At 35.8% G+C, this 20,272-nt stretch overlaps 1 protein-coding gene across 4 annotated transcripts in view; it reads right to left on the reverse strand.

Annotated features, from left to right (window-relative positions):
* CSMD3 (CUB and Sushi multiple domains 3) overlaps window positions 1–20,272 on the reverse strand; it is a 1,253,459-nt gene that overhangs the window by 801,708 nt on the left and 431,479 nt on the right. For all 4 annotated transcript variants that reach the window (XM_040494274.1, XM_040494275.1, XM_040494273.1 and 1 more), the window contains exon 6: window positions 400–512. In XM_040494274.1, the coding sequence (XP_040350208.1) occupies window positions 400–512 (113 nt within the window). The remainder of the gene's footprint in view (window positions 1–399; window positions 513–20,272) is intronic.

The following is a 20,272-nucleotide window of genomic DNA, read 5'->3' on the forward strand; positions in this document are numbered from 1 at the left end:
AACTAGCAATAGCAAACACTGTATATGAAAATGGATTTCGTTTGATGGAGAGCCTATTCACAACTTCAGGTTTTCTGCAGTGTTCTGTGGTGCAGATTTAGGAAGCATGTCCGATTGCTGAACCACTTTATTAAAGGAAAACATTGTATCTGTTACATACTACTTTTTAGAGGTCATAATACTCTTCATTTAGAACACTGTGCTATAAAAACCAACTAACTTTTCTATTGTAATTTAGTTATTATCACATTGTTGCCTCACCAAGTGAATGACCATTTTGGCTTATTCAAATTACCATTTATTAAGGCACAAGATATTTTGCTTCTATCGCAAAATGTAGCTGTATATACCAAAATCATTTCACAAATCAAAAGAGGCAAAGGTATTCATTAAATGTACCTTGATATGGAGCACTAAATCCACGATATCGGTGATTGCTGTCTGTAACAAAATGCAGTCTGAGCCAGTTTTTGTTGCTGATAATTGGTGGTGGTATATTCATTCCAGATAACCTGAGTTACGGAAGACAACAACAAAAAATCATTAAAAACTTTTCAGCAGTAAATGTTTTCACTGAATTAGGACCCCCAAAAATGTCTACCTGTACCCAATATTTATGAATTTGCATTTTTAATTGTTTCAGCATAAAATAGTTATTTTATGTATAGGAAAGTCAATCATTGAACAGTGTCATTCCAAACATGTGCTGTTCTAAGCAGGCCACATTTATTAACAAAATAAACTGTGAACTGGGTATGATTTTTGATTCACCCAAATGTATTGCCTAGGTAATAATAAACATAATGGAGGCTGAGCTAATGGTGCTGGTCATTATGCTTCTCAAGTACATATTGATACAGCATAGTTAGAAAATAGATATACTTTTTCCACCTAATATATTTTCAATAATTTACATTTGATGGCAAATTTCCCAATTTCTTTTCACAGGGCAAGCACTCATTTAATGGGATTTTACAATACTCTAAATTTTCATGATTAGCTTTCATTATAACATATACTTCTATAATACACCAGAGGTCTGCCCCAATTGATAGACAGAAAACAGATTGTATTTTAAATGTGCATTTATTCTCCATATATATAGTCACAATGGTACCATTTCATAGTTTCCTTACACAGGGTGCTCAAAACAAAACTTTGAAACTATGCCCCAGATACTGGTCATGGTCAACATATGAAGTAACTCTCTTGCTCTGTATCTTTTGAAGACTTCCAGAGTAGCAGTTTCTAATTTCATTTGATGAAGGGATATTACCCTCATATACCTAGTCATTTAAATCCTAGGTGTGTGCTATAAAACCAAGGTAAAAGATCCTCAAAAAGCAAGACTACTACCTAGTGAAGAAGAGGTCTTCATTAAGGTTTCCTAATAATCAGTATATGCTTTATCTTTATTATTCTTCAAAGCTTTCACTTTTCTTCATCAGGAGACAAAACAGCTTGTGCATGTGTACGTGTGTGTGCGTGTGTGTGTGTGTGTGTGTGTGTGTGTGTGTGTGTGTGTGTATGTTGGGGTGGGGGGGTTGATTACAGCTCTTCTCTCAGTACTTTGCAGGCAGTCATTCTTGGAAACCACTAGGGGGAGATTAAATAGGCTTTGTACACATTATTCAGTGGCGAGGTGTATAAACGGTGATGCAAGGACCCTTTATCCCACACTGTCTCTCATTTCTCCCAAAAACCCATCTTTCCCAAGATGTTTGGGAACTAGCCATCACTTTTTGTGGATAACTATCTGCCATGCATAGAAATATTAATACATCTTTTTTTAACATTTATTTATTTATTTTGAGGGTGTGGGGAGTGGAGAGGGTGGGGGAGAGAGAGAATCCCAAGCAGGCTCTGCACTGTTAGTGCTATCCCATGGACCATGAGATCATGACCTGAGCCAGAATCGAGAGTCCAGCCTTTAACCAACTGAGACACCCAGGTGCCCCTGATTTAACTTTAATGAATCATTGTGGGCCCAGGTATATTCAAAGGTATATAGAATGCTCTTGGCAATGTTACTGTGTAATCTGATGCTCTTGATTCTAACATGAACAAGATGGGTTCTATCACATAGATTTCTCATCTGTCCTTCTGCTTTGGAATGCATCTTCTTTAATGTTTCCCTATTAAGGCCCTATTTTCTCTTTTCAGAGGGGTGATTCTGCTTATTGGCACAACTGGCTCCTTTTTTTATATCTGAATTTAGCAAAAAAATATGCAGGTAATATACTTGTGTAATTTTAAGACTCAAGTTTTAAGGTTTTACTTCTTTACTCTCAAAATTTTCTAGGTGATGTTTATTTTTGTTTGCTTGCTGGTTGGTTTGGTTCAAAAGCAATTCAATGAAAAAGTATTTATATTTGATACAATTATATTTTCGAGAGAATAGCATGTTCCATGCCAGATTTTGATTTACAATTTGGTTCTCTTCAATTCCTTGATTCAATGCCCATAAATACCCATTAGGGAAAGTTTAAATTATTTTTGACAGGTTGTACACATTTCTAAGTATAATGAGACCATAATACATGGATGGTTGCAACACATTAAAGTACAGAGTTTGGAGAGAGGCCCTTAGAAGATCCACTAAATGAGAAACAACTCAACAAGGACATCAAGAAAAGTCAGAGAGGAAAGAAGATGAAGCAGACAATAAAAAGGATAAACTTCCCATCTTTCCCAGGGACAACAAAGATAATTTCAGCAATAGAGTACAGGAAAGGCAAGTGATAGCTACTATAGAACTATATAGTTTGTAACCTGAATTCACCTTCAGCAACTGAGAAAGGTGGGAATAAAGAGCTGCAGTAGCCAGCAGCATAATGCACCAGATGGAGCAAATAATGGTAATTTAACAGGACGATTTAAGAAGACATTCCTGACAGTCTCAAGTGTCAGTTTATGAAGCATCACTGTAGGTAAGCCAAGACACCAAACCAGAAAGCAAGGGCACCACAGCATCTCTCCCTCTAGTATCTCACATTATTTGAAGATAATGTACACAATATGGTTTTATGTCTTATGGAACAAGCAGGTAAATGCAAGTAGAGATTTCTTCACCATATTTCATGTTATCAGGACATCTTGCAAATGGAGGATTGAGATTAAATGCTGCCTAGAAAGATTCCATCAAATTAATTTAGATAATTAACTTCTTAAATACTAAAGGAGACATTTCCTAGACACAACTCATTATCGCTATGTCATATCACCATGGTCATTTGAAGGTAAGCATATATGCATTTGTTCTAGCATAATGTCGGTGAGAATCCTCTCTCAGTAATGAACAGACTAAGTGCATTCAACAGTTATTTACTGAGCACTTACTATAAGATAAACACCTGATACTAAGGGTATAGTAGTAAATACAGTAGTAAGACAAAGAAGATTCATAATCTTGCAAAATGAAAATAAAGAAGGTAACATAAATAAATCAATAAGATAATTTCAGACAGTGGCAAATGATGCACAAAAAATGTGAGAATAGAGGTGAAGATGGCAGTGTAGGAGGACACTGGGCTCACCGCGTCCTGCTAATCACTTAGATTCCACCCACATCTGCCTAATTTACCCAGAAAACTGCCAGAAGACTAGCAGAATGGACTCTCTGGAGCCAAGCATAGACAAGAGGCCCGCAGAAGAGGGTAGGAAGGGCAGAGAGGCGGTGCACGCTTCATGGACTGGCGGGAGAGAGCCAGGGCAGTGGAGGGGCAACCAGCCCACCCGGCAAGGCAGAGCCCCCGAGTCTGGCTTGCAAAAGCTGAGGGGCCGGAGGGAGTGTGTTCTGACAGCCAGCGGGACTTAACATCTGGAATGTTATAAGTCAATAGCTCTGCTCTAAGAGCAGGAGGGCTAAACGACAACAGGAGGGAGAGTTGTTGAGCCCCAGACAACAGAACTCAGCTTGGCTGGGAACAAAGGCTCTCCCCACCGCCATCTCCCTCGCCCATCCCCCAGCCAAAAACCAAAGGGAACCAGTCCCCTCACGAGCTTGCTTGCACTGCGCAAACACACAATGCTGTGCTTCTGCAGATCCATCACTCGGACAGGTCTGCCTCCCTCCCGGTGTCACAGGGACCCTCCTAAAGTGGACCACCGAAGGCAAAGCAAGAGGAGCCTGCCCCTCCTGCCCCTGTGCACCTTGCGGATCCACCCTGGCTAATACACCAGACACCCTCGAAGCAGCACAAGCCTGGCAGTGTGCAAGTAGCCCAGACATAGGCCACACCACTCCACGGTGAGTCCTGCCCCTGGGAGAGGGGAAGATAAGGTACACACCAGTCTAACGGTGGCCCCAGCAGTGGGCTGGGGGCAGACATCAGGTCTGACTGCGGCCCCGCCCACCAACACAAGTAACTCCAGACAGCACAGGGGGAGTGCCTTGCAGTTCCGCGCCACCCCAGGGACTATCCAAAATGACAAAACAGAAGAATTCTCCTCAAAAGAAACTCCAGGAAGTAGCAACAGCTAACGAACTGATCAAAAATGATTTAAGCAAGATAGCAGAAAATGAATTTAAAATAATAGTCATAAAATTAATCGCTGGGCTTGAAAAAAGTATAGAGGACAGCAGAAAATCTATTACTACAGAGATCAAGGGACTAACAGTCAGGAGGAGCTGAAAAATGCAATAAATGAGCTGCAAAATAAAATGGAGGCAACCACAGCTTGATTGAAGAGGCAGAGGAGACAATAGGTGAATTAGAAGATAAAATTACGGAAAAAGAAGAAGCTGAGAAAAAGAGATAAAGAAATCTAGGAGTATGAGGGGAGACTTAGACTACTAAGTGTCATAATTAAACAAAATAATGTACGCATAATTGGGATTCCAGAGGAGGAAGACAGAGGGAAAGGTGCTGAAGGTGTACTTGAAGAAATAATAGCTGAGAACTTCCTGGATCTGGGGAAGGGAAAAGGCATTGAAATCCAAGAGGCACAGAGAATTCCCTTCAGACATAACTTGAATCCATCTTCTGCACAACATATCATAGTGAAATTGGCAAAATACAAGGATAAAGAGAAAATTCTGAAAGCAGCCAGGGATAAACATGCTCTAACATATAAAGGGAGACCGATAAGACTCATGATAGATCTGTCTACTGAGACTTGGCAGGCCAGAAAGGAATGGCAGGAGATCTTCAATGTGATGAACAGAAAAAAAATGCAACCGAGAATCCTTTATCCAGCAAGTCTGTCATCCAGAATAGAAGGAGAGATAAAGGTTTTCCCAAACAAACAAAAACTGAAGGAACTCATCACCACTACACCAGCCCTACAAGAGATCCTAAGGGGGATCCTGTGAGACAAAGTACCAGAGACATCGCTACAAGCATGAAACCTACGGACATCACAATGACTCTGAACCCATATCTTTCTATAATAACACTGAATGTAAATGGACTAAATGCTCCAACCAAAAGACATAGGGCATCAGAACGGATAAAAAAACAGGACCCATCTATTTGCTGTCTACAAGAGACTCATTTTAGACCTGAGGACACCTTCAGATTGAAAGTGAGGGGATGGAGAACTATCTATCATGCTACTGGAAGTCAAAAGAAAGCTGGAGTAGCCATACTTATATCAAACTAGACTTTAAATTAAAGACTGTAACAAGAGACGAAGAAGGGCATTATATAACAATTACAGAGTCTATCCATCAGGAAGAACTAACAATTATAAATGTCTATGTGCCGAATACAGGAGCCCCCAAATATATAAAACAATTGATCACAAACATAAGCAACCTTATTGATTAAAAAGTGGTAATTGCAGGGGACTTTAATACTCCACTTACAACAATGGATAGATCATCTAGACACAAGATCAATAAAGAAACAAGGGCCCTGAATGAAACACTGGATCAGATGGACTTGACAGATATATTTAGAACTCTGTATCCCAAAGCAACAGAATATACTTTCTTCTTGAGTGCACATGGAACCTTCTCCACGATAGATCACATACTGGGTCACAACAAGAATTGAGATCATACAATGCATACTTTCAGACCACAATGAGATGAAGCTTGAAATCAACCACAAGAAAAAGTCTGGAAACCTCCAAAAGCATGGAGGTTAAAGAATACCCTACTAAAGAATGAATGGGTCAACCAGGCAATTAGAGAAGAAATTAAAAAATATATGGAAACAAATGAAAATGAAAATACAACAATCCAAATGCTTTGGGATGCAGTGAAGGCAGTCCTGAGAGGAAAATACATTAAAATCCAGGCCCATCTCCAGAAACAAGAAAAATCCCAAATACAAAATCTAACAGCACACCTAAAGGAAACAGAAGCAAAACAACAAAGACACCACAAACCCAGCAGAAGAAGAGAATAATATAGATCAGAGCAGAAATAAACAATATAGAATCTAAAAAAACTTGAGAGCAGATCAATGAAACCAAGAGTTGGTTTTTTGAAAAACTAAAGAAAATTGATAAACCTCTAGCCAGGCTTCTCAAAAACAAAAGGGAGATGACCCAAATAGATAAAATCATGAATGAACATGGAATTATTACAACCAATCCCTCAGAAATACAAGCAATTATCAGGGAATACTATGAAAAATTATATGCCAACAAACTGGACAACCTGGAAGAAATGGACAAATTCCTAAATTCCCACACACTTCCAAAACTTAAACAGGAAGAAACAGAAAGCTTGAACAGACCCATAACGAGCGAAGAAATTGAATCAGTTATCAAAAATCTCCCAACAAATAAGAATCCAGGACCAGATGGCTTCCCTAGGGAATTCCACCAGACATTTAAAGCAGAGATAATACCTATTCTTCTCAAGCTGTTCCAAAAAACAGAAAGGGAAGGAAAACTTCCACACTCATTCTATGAAGCCAACATTACTTTGATTCCTAAACCAGACAGAGACCCAATAAAAAAAAAGAGAACTACAGTCAATATCCCTGATGAATATGGATGCAAAAATTCTCAACAAGATACTAGCAAATCAAATTCAACGGCATATAAAAAGAATTTTTCACCATGATCAAGTGAGATTCATTCCTGGGCTGCAGGGTGGTTCAACATTTGCAAATCAATCAACGTGATACATCACATTAATAAAAGAAAAGATAAGAACCATATGATCCTGTCAATCGATGCAGAAAAGGCCTTTGACAAAATTCAGCACCCTTTCTTAATAAAAACCCTTGAGAACGTCGGGATAGAGGGAACATACTTAAACATCATAAAAGCCATTTATGAAAAGCCCATAGCTAATATCATCCTCAGTGGGGAAAAACTGAGAGCTTTTTCCCTGACATCAGGAACACAACAGGGTTGTCCACTCTCACTGCTGTTGTTTAACATAGTGTTGGAAATTCTAGCATCAGCAATTATACAACAAAAGGAAATCAAAGGCATCAAAATTGGCAAAGATGAAGTTAAGCTTTCACTTTTTGCAGATGACATGATATTATACGTGGAAAATCCGATAGACTCCACCAGAAGTCTGCTAGAACTGATACATGAATTCAGCAAAGTCGCAGGATACAAAATCAATGTACAGAAATCAGTTGCATTCTTATACACTAACAATGAAGCAACAGAAAGACAAATAAAGATACTGATCCCATTCACAATTGCACCAAGAAGCATAAAATACCTAGGAATAAATCTAACCAAAGATGTAAAACATCTGTATGCTGAAAACTATAGAAATCTTATGAAGGAAATTGAAGAAGATATAAAGAAATGGAAAGACATTCCCTGCTCATGGATTGGAAGAATAAATATTGTCAAAATGTCAATACTACCCAAAGCTATCTACACATTCAATGCAATCCCAATCAAAATTGCACCAGCATTCTTCTCGAAACTAGAACAAGCAATCCTAAAATTCATATGGAACCACAAAAGGCCCTGAATAGCCAAAGTAAATTTGAAGAAGAAGACCAGAGCAGGAGGCATCACAATCCCAGACTTTAGCCTCTACTACAAAGTCGTAATCATCAAGATAGCATGGTATTGGCACAAAAACAGACACATAGACCAATGGAATAGAATAGAAACCCCAGAACTAGTCTCACAAAAGTATGGCCAACTAATCTTTGACAAAGCATGAGAGAATATCCAATGGAAAAAAGACAGTCTCTTTAACAAATGGTGCTGGAATAACTGGAGAGCAACATGAAGAAGGATGAAACTAGACCACTTTCTTACACCATTCACAAAAAACAAACTCAAAATGGATAAAGGACCTGAAAATGAGACAGGAAACCATCAAAACCCTAGGGGAGAAAGCAGGAAAAAACCTCTCTGATCTCAGCCTCAGCAATTTCTTACTTGATACATCTCCAAAGACAAGGGAATTAAAAGCAAAAATCAACTATTGGGACCTCATGAAGATAAAAATCTTCTGCACAGCAAAGGAAACAATCAACAAAACTAAAAGGCAACCAACAGAATGGGAAAAGATATTTGCAAATGACATATCGGACAAAGGGCTAGTATCCAAAATCTATAGAGCTCACAAAACTCCACACCCGAAAAACAAATAATCCAGTGAAGAAATGGGCAGATAACATGAATAGACACTTCTCTAAAGAAGACATCCGGATGGCCAACAGGCACATGAAAAGATGCTCAACATTGCTCCTCATCAGGGAAATAAATACAAATCAAAACCACAACTCAGATATCATCTCATGCCAGTCAGAGTAGCTAAAATGAACAAAACAGGAGACTATAAATGCTGGCGAGGACATAGAGAAACGGGAACCCTCTTGCACTGTTGGTGGGAATGCAAACTGGTGCAGCCACTCTGGAAAACATTGTGGTGGTTCCTCAAAAAACTAAAAATAGACCTACCCTATGACCCAGCAGTAGCACTGCTAGGAATTTACCCAAGGGATACAGGAATGCTGATGCATAGGAGCACTTGTACCCCAATGTTTATAGCAACACTCTCAACAATAGCTAAATTATGGAAAGAGCCTAAATGTCCATCAACTGACGAATGGATAAAGGAATTGTGGTTTATATACACAATGGAATACTACGTGGCAATGGGAAAGAATGAAATATGGCCTTTTGTAGCAATGTGGATGGAACTGGAGAGTGTTATGCTAAGTGAAATAGGTCATACAGAGAAGGAAAGATTCCGTATGTTTTCACTCCTGTGTGAATCCTGAGAAACTTAACAGAAGACCATGGGGGAGGGGAAGGAAAATCAAAATGGTTAGAGAGGGAGGGAGCCAAAACATAAAAGACTCCTAAAAACTGAGAACAAACTGAGGTTTTTTGGGGGGTGGGAGGGAGTGGTGAGTGGGTGATGGGTATTGAGGAGGGCATCTGTTGGGATGAGCACTGGGTGTTGTATGGAAACCAATTTGACAATAAATTTCATATTAAGAAAAATATGAGAATAACATGATAAAGAAACCTCTAGAAATGAGGTTTCAATTGTTATAATGTCTTTTCCATTTTACACTCAGAACAGCCACACTCATGATTATTTTATCTCAAATTATTAAACTGGATTTTAGGAGAATTACATCAAAGAATATCATGATAATGATAAATGTCATAACTTTGGAACCACCATTATTATTTGTATCCAAGATGAATTCAAAACCTGTCTCATAAGTAATTGATAAATTTGAACAGACATAGTAAATTAAAAATGACATCAAATTTCATTGCATATTCAATGTAGAAATACAATAATACAGTGTCACTTTCCAATATTAATCTTTGTGAATCTTTTTATTTATATAATTTTCTGCAGAAATAAATAACTAAATCATAAGCTGATATTTAAAATCACATGTGGGGCGCCTGGGTGGCGCAGTCGGTTAAGCGTCCGACTTCAGCCAGGTCACGATCTCGCGGTCCGTGAGTTTGAGCCCCGCGTCGGGCTCTGGGCTGATGGCTCAGAGCCTGGAGCCTGTTTCCGATTCTGTGTCTCCCTCTCTCTCTGCCCCTCCCCCGTTCATGCTCTGTCTCTCTCTGTCCCACAAATAAATAAACGTTGAAAAAAAAATTTAAAAAAAATAAAAAAATAAAAAAATAAAATCACATGTGACATTTTCTATTGTAGATAGTCCCTTAAAGAATATGATCATAATCGTTACCAAAAAAAAAAAAAAAAAAAAAAAACTTAGGCAGTTAAGTGTAACAAAACTAAGAGAACCACAGGTCTTTATCATTTTTCAGAAGTCCCTAACACTATTCTGAGCCTATGTCTTTGGTTTATAACTCTCTTTTCAGACCCTTATTGCTGTTATCTCTCAGTCTCTGGTTGTCAACTATTCAAAGTTAGCACTTGCAACAACAGGTGTCATCTTTGGAGCTCTAACATCTATTTTTTAAAAATCTTTCTCGTGCTGTAAAATCATTCAAACCTAATGATCTGTCTTTCCTCATCATTGGTACCCATAGGCACAGGCTAACTTCAAACCCGTAATTATTCATATCATCACCTGCGTGACTCCTCACTCTCCCAACACAGTTCTCCCACACTCTCCTAATTTTACTTCTTTCTCTCTCTTGCTGTCTCTGTCTCCCTCTTTCCCTCTTTTACCTCTTTTGACCTCCTTCTTTCTCTGGCACTGAGATAAGATTTATTCCTCACGCTTCTTCTGTTCTCCAAGATTTTGTTAGATCAATTGTCCTACTTTGAGCTGTAATTAATTCCTGAAATCCATTCTTTCATCTTAACCCACGGCCCTTTCATGAACTTGTCTTTAGGCAAAATATGCATATAAGTAAACAAATGAAGGTAAATGCATATAATACTTTATATATATTTTATCCTATATAAATGTGTATGTGTATATATATATAAATGTGTGTATACACACACACACACACACACACACACACACACACACACACACTCATATATATATATTCAATGAAGCCAGGCTTGTAGTTTCAAGGTAGAGATAAATACCCAATCTCCTCTGTCCTCACAGAGCACCTTTGCATAGTCCTATCACAACTCTTATTATTTTGTACAATAGAAAGTTTTCTATTTTCACTACTTTACATTTACTTTGAAGGTAGGTTATCAAATTCCTGGTGCTGAGCACAATGATTGATGAATAGTAGGTGAAAGCTGCTGTTATTTATCAAGAAAATACCTGAATATAAGCTGTTTGGGCACATGCCCTCTTTTAGTACCTATGCATTTGCCTTTAGTTTTATACATATAGTAATTATATTTCATACCATTATCATATGCTTTAGTTCTTTTCTTTATTCAAGATCTAAAGTTCTATATCCATAAGTCTACTTCATTTCCCTTGACCAGAAGTTGTCTTTTTGTTACCTGATCATCAAAAGCACTTGCTAAATAAAACTCTTCTTATGGCACTTATCACAATTTTATTATTATTATATTGTACATAGTCTATAAATGATAAGGAGTTGGAAGCAGGATCCACATTGGATTTATCTCTGAATCCATAAGCCCATTTCAAAGTATACATAATGAAAAGATGCTAATCAGATTAGTTAATATCCTATTACAACATTTCTCAAAGTGTGTTCTAGTAAATATTAGCCACCAAAAAATGTCTTTGAGGATGAGGGAAGTTACCCAAGTGAAAAAGATTATGAATTGTTGTTTTGTAACCATATCACCCGTTCTAGATTTTTTAAAGTTTTAACACAGAATTCTTAATTTTATTTTAACAATCACTTTCCCATTTCCAACTATTATAAATTATAAAATTATTTTAGCAACAAAATTAATCTATTTCTGAGACGACACTAAAGGCACTAATCTTGTATGCCATGCTAGTCATGAGTACTCTGTGAAGCATACAGACTTTCATACTGACCAGGCTATGCTTTTTTTTTTTTTTTTTTTTTAATTTTTTTTTCAACATTTATTTATTTTTGGGACAGAGAGAGACACAGCATGAACGGGGGAGGGGCAGAGAGAGAGGGAGACACAGAATCGGAAACAGGCTCCAGGCTCTGAGCCATCAGCCCAGAGCCCGACGCGGGGCTCAAACCCACGGACCGCGAGATCGTGACCTGGCTGAAGTCGGACGCTTAACCGACTGCGCCACCCAGCCGCCCCTGACCAGGCTGTGCTTTTTTTATCACAGATGTCTGTGTTCTTTGTTAGATGTTTAAAAGTCACTGAACTGCAGAACACACAATCCTATGTGGTTTTAACAAGAACATAAGAAGCTAAGCATTGTACTATGCAGCGCAATTATTCAGAAGCCAGATGTTATAAGGTATTTGCAAAGCAAATGAGAGAAGTAGCTACACTAAATTTTCTTCTCTTTTTATCCCCTCTCCCCCTTTACTTGCACACCCCATTTGCTTATCCCCATCTCCACCTGAATCTGGTTTCCCACTTATCCCCTATTTCTCTGATTTATCTTCCAGACATTTTTCTTACAAAAATTGGCTGCTGTGGAGTAGTGCTACTTTTATCTACACACATGCTTCAGGAAATCAGATACACTGTGTGTGTCTAACTACCAAAATCTAATTAGGATGAACTAGAAAAGTTTAATAGTACTATAACCATTTCTAAATTGAATCGGTAATTTAAAAACTAGAAAAAAATCTCCACATGCACATGTTTCATAGAGAATTGTGCTAAGCATGTAAGGAATTAACAATAATTGTACCCATTCTTTTCCAGAAAATAGAAGAGGAGGGAACACTTCTCAACTCATTTTACAAGGTTAGTATTACTCAAGGTCAGTATATAATAAAACAAGGCAAGGTCAATACAAAAACAAAAAAAATAAAAATAAAAAATAAAAACAAAAAGCAGACCCACATCTCTCATGAACTAAGATACAAAAACTCTCAATAAAATATTAGCACATTGAATTCATCAAGGTATAGCAAGAATTATATACTATGACCTAGTGAGATATAATCAATTTATATAAGTCTGGCTCAATCTTTGAAAATCAATGTAATCCACTTTATCAACAGGCTATAGAAGAAAATTTAAATGATCAAATTAATAGACACAGAAAAAGCATTTCACAAAATCCAACATCTATTCATGATTAAAACTCAGCAAAGTAGGAATAGAGGGAACATCAACCTTATAATGTTTTTAACATTTATCTGCTTTTGAGAGAAAGAGATAGAGCGTGAGTGGGAGAAGGGAAGAGACACAGAATTGGAAGCAGGCTCCAGACTCAGCTGTAAGCACAGAGCTTGACACTGGGCTTGAACTCATGAGCAGTAAGATCATGACCCGAGCTGAAGTTGAACACTTAACCGACTGAGCCACTGAGGCACCCGGGGACATCAGTTTTATAAAGAGCATGTACAAAAACCTATAACATCATACTTAATGTTGAATTACTTAATGTTTTTTTATTAAGATCAGAAACAGAGTCCATGATTCTTATTCAACAGTGTACTAGAAGTTCTAGTGAGTCAATAAGGCATATATCTTATATGGAATTTAAGGAATATATCTTGGAAAGAAAGAAGTTGTCCCTACTTGAAGATGACATGATTATTTATATAGAAAATTCCCAGCAATCTACAAAGTAAACCCCTAGAAATATTAAGTGCCTTCAGCCTGGTCACTGGATACAAGATGACTATTAGATAACAATTCAATTTCTAAATAATAACAATGAACATTTGGAAATTGAAATAAAACACAATACAATTTATAATTTGTACAAATAAAATTAAATATTTAGGTGTAAATTTAGTAAACCATTTATAGGGTTTGTATCAGCAATATTTTAAAATGCAATAAAAATCAAGGATGTAAATAAATGAAAAGACATGCCATGTTCCTGAATTTAACACTTATTATGGTAAATATATTAATTTCCCCCAAAGTAATCTATAGTTTTAATGCAATTCCTATTGAAATGCCAGTAAATTCTTTCTGTAGACATACACAAGATAATTATAAAATGTACATGGCAAGGCACAGGACCCAGAAGAGTTCAAACAAATTTGAAAAGTAAACAATAGCCTTTTCAATAAATGATACTGGTAAAATTGAACAATCACAGGTAAAAATCAACCTCACTGTAAGTTCACACTGTAAAAAATTAAACATCTATTTATGATTTTTAAAAGTCTCAGCAAACTCGTAAAATATTGTAGTCAACCTGATAAAGGTCATCCATGAAAAAGATAAACCTAATGTAATTCTGATATAATTCTTAAAGGTGAATAACTCACTGCTTTTCCCATAAGATCAGACACAAATTATAGATGTCCACTCTTACCATTTCTATTCAACACTGAATTGGAAATTACTGCCAGTGCAATAAGACAAGAAAATAAAGAAAAGACATAGCAATGTTTAAAAAATAATAAAATTGTCTTTGTTTTCACAGGACTTGATTGTCTATATGGAAAATCTCTATAAATCGGAGCAGCTGGGTGGCTCAGTCAGTTAGGCATCCGTCTCTTGATTTCAACTGAGGTCATGATCTCACAGTTCATGGGACTGATCCCATGTCAGGCTCTGCACTGACAGCAATGGAGCCTTCTTGGGATTCTCTCTCTCCCTCCCCCTCCCCCACTTGAATGATCACTTGCTCTCTCTCTCTCTCTCTCTCTCTCTCTCTCTCTCTCTCTCTCCTCCCACCAAAATAAACATTTCCAAAAAGAATAAAATCTTTATAAATTTATAAAATGCTAGTAGACCTCTTGAATAACTTTATCCATATCTCAGGATAGACAATGAATGTACAAATATCAATTGTATTTCTGCATCTTAGCAATAAGCAATTGAAAATTGAGTTTTTAAATAAAGTACTACTTACAAATCATAAAAATAATTGAAACAGGAAAAATATTAAAAAAATAGAAGTCATTTTTCACATGCTTTAAACTGTAGAGACAGAAAATAATATCTATATACGTAGATAACTTAAGTGAATAGAGAGATTAAGTCACATTCATTTATAAAAAAAAATCAACATGGTTATGATGCCATTTTCCCCAATAAATAAATAAATTCATTACAACTCCTATAAAAATCTCATTGGAAATGGATTATTCTAAAATTCATGAAGAAACATGAAGTACCTCAAATAACTTTTTGTTTTAAAGAACTTAATTAGATGATTCACACTAGTTGATTTTAGACTATCAATCTATAGTAATAATGATGAGGTATTACTGACCTGATATATACACAGATAAATGGAACAGAATAGGCAGTCTAGAAATAAATCTACAAATATATGACCAATTGATTTTTAGCAAAGAACTCAAGGTAACTAAATGATGAAAGAATATTCTCTCAACAAATGATATGTAATTGAATATCTTAATACAAAAAATTAATGAAAAAAATCTCAAACTGTACACAATATTAACTCAAAATTGATCATAGACATGAACGTAAACACAAAAATATTAAAACTGCCAGGAAAATGCATAGGAGAAAAGCTTGTGGATTAGTGGGATATTTCTTAAATAAGAGAGAAAAAGCATGAATCATTAAAAAAAAGATAAACTGTGCTTCAGATTTTTAAAGTTCTGCTTATGAAAATATAGCATTAAGAACATTAAGTGACAAGCTATGGACTAGGAGAAAATACTTCTGATGCACACATTTGAAAAAGAAGTGTATCCACAATACAGAAAGAATTTTCAAATTAGTAAGACTACAGATAACTCAAAAAAAAAGTGGGTAGAAAGTTTTAAACACTTTACTGAGAAAGAGATACAGAAAACAAGCACATGAAAAGATACTCCTTTAGCTTCAGATTTACTCAGTGATATATAAATATCTTCAAATAATCTTTCAAGAGCACAATTGATCGATTTCTCTAAATACCATGCATATATAAAATATTATACAAGGAAAATGTAAAATATTAAAGATTATTGTAGGTAAATGAGAAAGAATATGGCTGAACAGTCCAAAGAAGGTACACCTCAATTCCCACTCCACTTCCTTTTCCTTCTTGCTCCCCTCTGAAAATCACAGAAACATTACAAAAGAAAAAAAAACACTTTGGGAATAGAGTTTCTTTAAACAGAGCACAATATTTATTCCTATTTCTGTAGGTTGTCTCTATTTCACAGTTAGGTTCCCATACTTATAATAAATAAGTATGTAAATAAATATACAACCTGTAAAACTTGTTAAATATGACTTATGTGGACTATTTAAATATTCTCTTTTCTACCTAATTTTCTCTCTTCTCTTTCTAAAATATTTAAGTAGACACTTTAGCAAATGAACTACTCATACTTTTTGTCAGGTTAATATTAATAATGTACAATATTCATTGAGGGCTATTTACTGTGTACTGCATATTATCCCAAACATACTGATTTAATGCCAGAAAATAATACCTCTATAGCATGAAGTACAATTATGTAGAGATTTTAATTATGGTGGATTGCTGTGCAAGATGTAAATTTGTAAATACTGCTCTTTTATTGGTTGGAAACCCATCACAATGTTTATTCCAGTCATTCTAAGTGAAGGGATCATTACGATTTATAGTTACATAACCCAGTGGGTATTAAACATTTACTAGACTCATATGGTGTCTGATGGTTTAAGACTAGACTTATAATCAGCTCTCAGAAAGCTTAAACTAACTCATAACCATAGCGTTCAACTCAATTACTTTAGATTTTCAATGTTGTTTTTTATTTTAGATATATTATGTTTTTCTCCATTTATTTATGCCATTGTCAAGCCTGTTATCTCTCAAAATATGCCTGATGAATGATATTTTCTACACCATTTACCTTTTTGTTCTCCTATATTAGCCTCAGTGATTTTTCTTCCTCTCAATTTATTTTAGTCAGGTTTTAGATTACTTCAGGTCCAGTGTCTTGTACTACATTGAAGACTTTATAGTTATACTTTTATTTGAAAAAATAATTTAAAGACATAATTGTTTTTTCTTTACTGTTTTTAATTTTGATATTAATTGTGAATCAATATCTATAAAACTCCTAAACTCTAAGATCTCATGTTAGTTTTGCTTACGACATCAGGAAAGGATTGAATGATTTATCATTCCTAACTGTGTGTGTATGTGTGTGTGTGTGTGTGTGTGTGTGTGTGTGTGTGTGTATACATATATGAAAGCAAAACAAATGCTAAAAACCATGTTTTATTAATTTCACAGCAAAAAAAATGCAAACACACTCGGAGAATTTTGAAGAAAATGTAATAAGAACTGTTTATAGAATTATGGGAAATGAACCAAAATGGAATGTTGTGATACCAAGGGTAATAGGTTTCCATAGTACCTACAGTCCAATGGGAATTGATTTCCACCCAGTAAAAAATGGGGATGCCCGCACACAATAGGAGCTAGTTCTGGAGATTGTTACATGGGACAAAGTCAGTCCTTTCTATGGCTAAACTCTCAAGGAAGCCAAAGGGCAAAGGAAGCAGCGAACAAAGCAGAGTGGGAAGGGGGTTGAATGTGGACTGAGGTCAAAGAGAAGGAGTACAGAGTAAAGGCACACTTGTCAATGTGCTCATTGTTTATTTAAAGATACCAAAGATGAGGGGCGCCTGGGTGGCTCAGTCGGTTAAGCGTCCAACTGTTCGTTTTGGCTCACATCATGATCTCACAGTTCATGGGATCGAGTCCCAGGCTGGCTCTGCATTGACAGCTTGGAGCCTGCTTGAGATTCTCTATCCCTCTCTTTCTGCCCCACCCCCACTTGTTCTCTCAAAAAAATAAATTTAAAAAAAAGTTACCAAAATGAAAGGTTATCTAGTCATAAGAAAAGAATACTCTGAATATACATAATAGAATATTTAAAGTCAAACATTCATAAAGGCAATATAAAATCACCACAAAAGGAAAGATATTGTTTATAGTAAGGTCTTTTTTTTCCCCTAAGCTAAGAAGTCATTCAACAAATAATTGCCAATAAACTTCTATATACCAGACACTCTTGCAGAGAATACATGAGTGAACACAGTGCCAACTCTTCCACTGCAGTAAAAGAACATTATATAATAAATTTTAGCAAGATTAAGAACAGAAATGGTAAATCAGTGTAGAATGACAAAATAAAAGGACTGGGTCATCAAGGAGTGATGGTCTAGGTCACCTCTCCTAATACTCTGAGTAAAAGGAAAATATTCTGACAAGGTGAGTGTAAACTCTGTCAGCTCTGGGAAGTGTCCATATGGTCCATAGCAAAGCTGGGCTACCACAAAAGAAAGGAACTCCTGACTTGGAGCCCTTGCAAGAAAATCAACTCTGGAGAGACATATTATAAAACATGCATTCAAACCACCTCATGTCTGTCAGAATGGCTAAAATTAACAACTCAGGAAACAACAGAATTTGGCCAAGATGAGGAGAAAGGAGAACCCTCCTACACTATTGGTGGGAGTGCAAACTGGTACAGCCACTCTGGAAAACAGTATGGAGTTTCCTCAGAAAGTTAAACATGGAACTATCCTATGACCAGCAATTGCACTACCAGGTATATACCCAAAGGATACAAAAATATTGATTCAAAGGGGCACATGCACCCTGATGTTAATAGCAGCATTATCAATAATAGCCAAATTATGGAAAGTGCCCAAATGTCCATCAACTGATGGATAAAAAAGATATTATATATCTTCTATATATATATTATATATTATATATATTATGGATATTATATATATGAATGTTATATATATATATGCACATATATATATATCCCCCACACACAATGAAATATTAATCAGCCATAAAAAAATGAAATTTTACCATTTGCAATAACATGAATGGGGCTAGTGTGTGTTAAGCTAAGCACAATAAGTCAGTCAGAGAAAGATAAATACTACATGATTTCCTCATATGTGTAATTTAAGAAACAAAACAGATGAACATAGGGGGAAAAAAGAGAGGAAGGCAAACCATTGGAGAGACTCTTAACTATAGAGAACCAACTGAGACTTGCTGGAAGGGAGGTGGGCAGGGAGGATGGGCTAAAGGTGTGATGGGCATTAAGGAGGACACTTGTCATGAGCACTCGATGTTAAATGTAAGTGATGAATCACTAAATTCTACACCTGAAACTAATATTATGTGATATGTTAACTAGAATTTTTTTAAAAACCTGGAATATTAAAAAAAAGTATTTATCTTTAATTTTACCCCTAAAAATAGAACTCTAAAGTGACAGAATTTGTAATGAGTCAGAAAATGATTTTATTTTTGGATATTCCCATTTTCTTCATACCATTTTATGTTCTTATGCAATTTTAAAGCTAATAACTATTAACATGACAAACGGGGAATGGGTTCTTCTCTTCTATATCATATTTAGCTCGAGACACAATTTTGTTCCTCAAGACTTCTCCAAAGATATTTCTAAAAATAGAATGTATTTTAAAACTATTTTTATATAGTATAATGGTCTATGAAGTCCTTTGAGTTAGGAATATTCACTAAATTAATATAGTAGAAATATTTCATGGTATATTTCTATGAATACCTTTGAATTAATAATGTTCACTGAGTAAACACATTAGTAAAACAGATTTAAGTATATTGTACCTACATTTTCCCTTCTATCGGTTTGGGTTAAAGATAACATGTTCATAAATATGAATATGGGCACTTACATTTAGGATCTTTAAAATATTTATATTTATAATCCTATATAGCAAAATTTCAGATAAATCATATTCAATAACTTCAATTAAAAGATTATTTTAGTAGAAAGTTAAATTGAGGCATACAGTTATCTAATGAATTCATGTGAGAGATATATTCACAAAAACAATTTATACACACTTCTGCACATCTACATACACAGAATCAAGAATTAATCTAGATAAAGCATTGATTACAGAATTGTCTCCTCTATGATACTGATCACATTAACTATATCTCTCATGGCCTATACACACCTTTATATGGGTTTTGTCTCTTGGAAAGAGAACAAAGAAGAAAAGCACATTGGTCTATGTGTGTGGATTGGCACAGTAACAAGTAGTTTGAAACTGAAGGAAAAAGGGGAGAAGAAAAATCATATTATACCGATTTAAATGAACAATGAGAGATTGCAGAATTGGCCAGATAGATGGCAAACAAATTCAAACAGGTAAAAATGCATGCTTATACTCCAAACTGAACAGTGTCAAATAAAATTCTTTAGTACCTCCTCTTTAATTTATTCAACACTGATTTTTTTCATTCAATATTCCTCTGTGAATATTAATTGATCACTTTATAGGTACAGGCACCCTTCAAGGTGGTGGAGGTAGGGATCAAGAAAAGAAGGAAGGAAGGAAGGAAGGAAGGAAGGAAGGAAGGAAGGAAGGAAGGAAGGA

The sequence above is a fragment of the Herpailurus yagouaroundi genome, unplaced genomic scaffold (genome assembly GCF_014898765.1).
Source record: "Herpailurus yagouaroundi ecotype Mexico unplaced genomic scaffold, PumYag 186, whole genome shotgun sequence".
In the NCBI taxonomy this organism is placed as follows: Eukaryota; Metazoa; Chordata; class Mammalia; order Carnivora; family Felidae; genus Herpailurus; species Herpailurus yagouaroundi.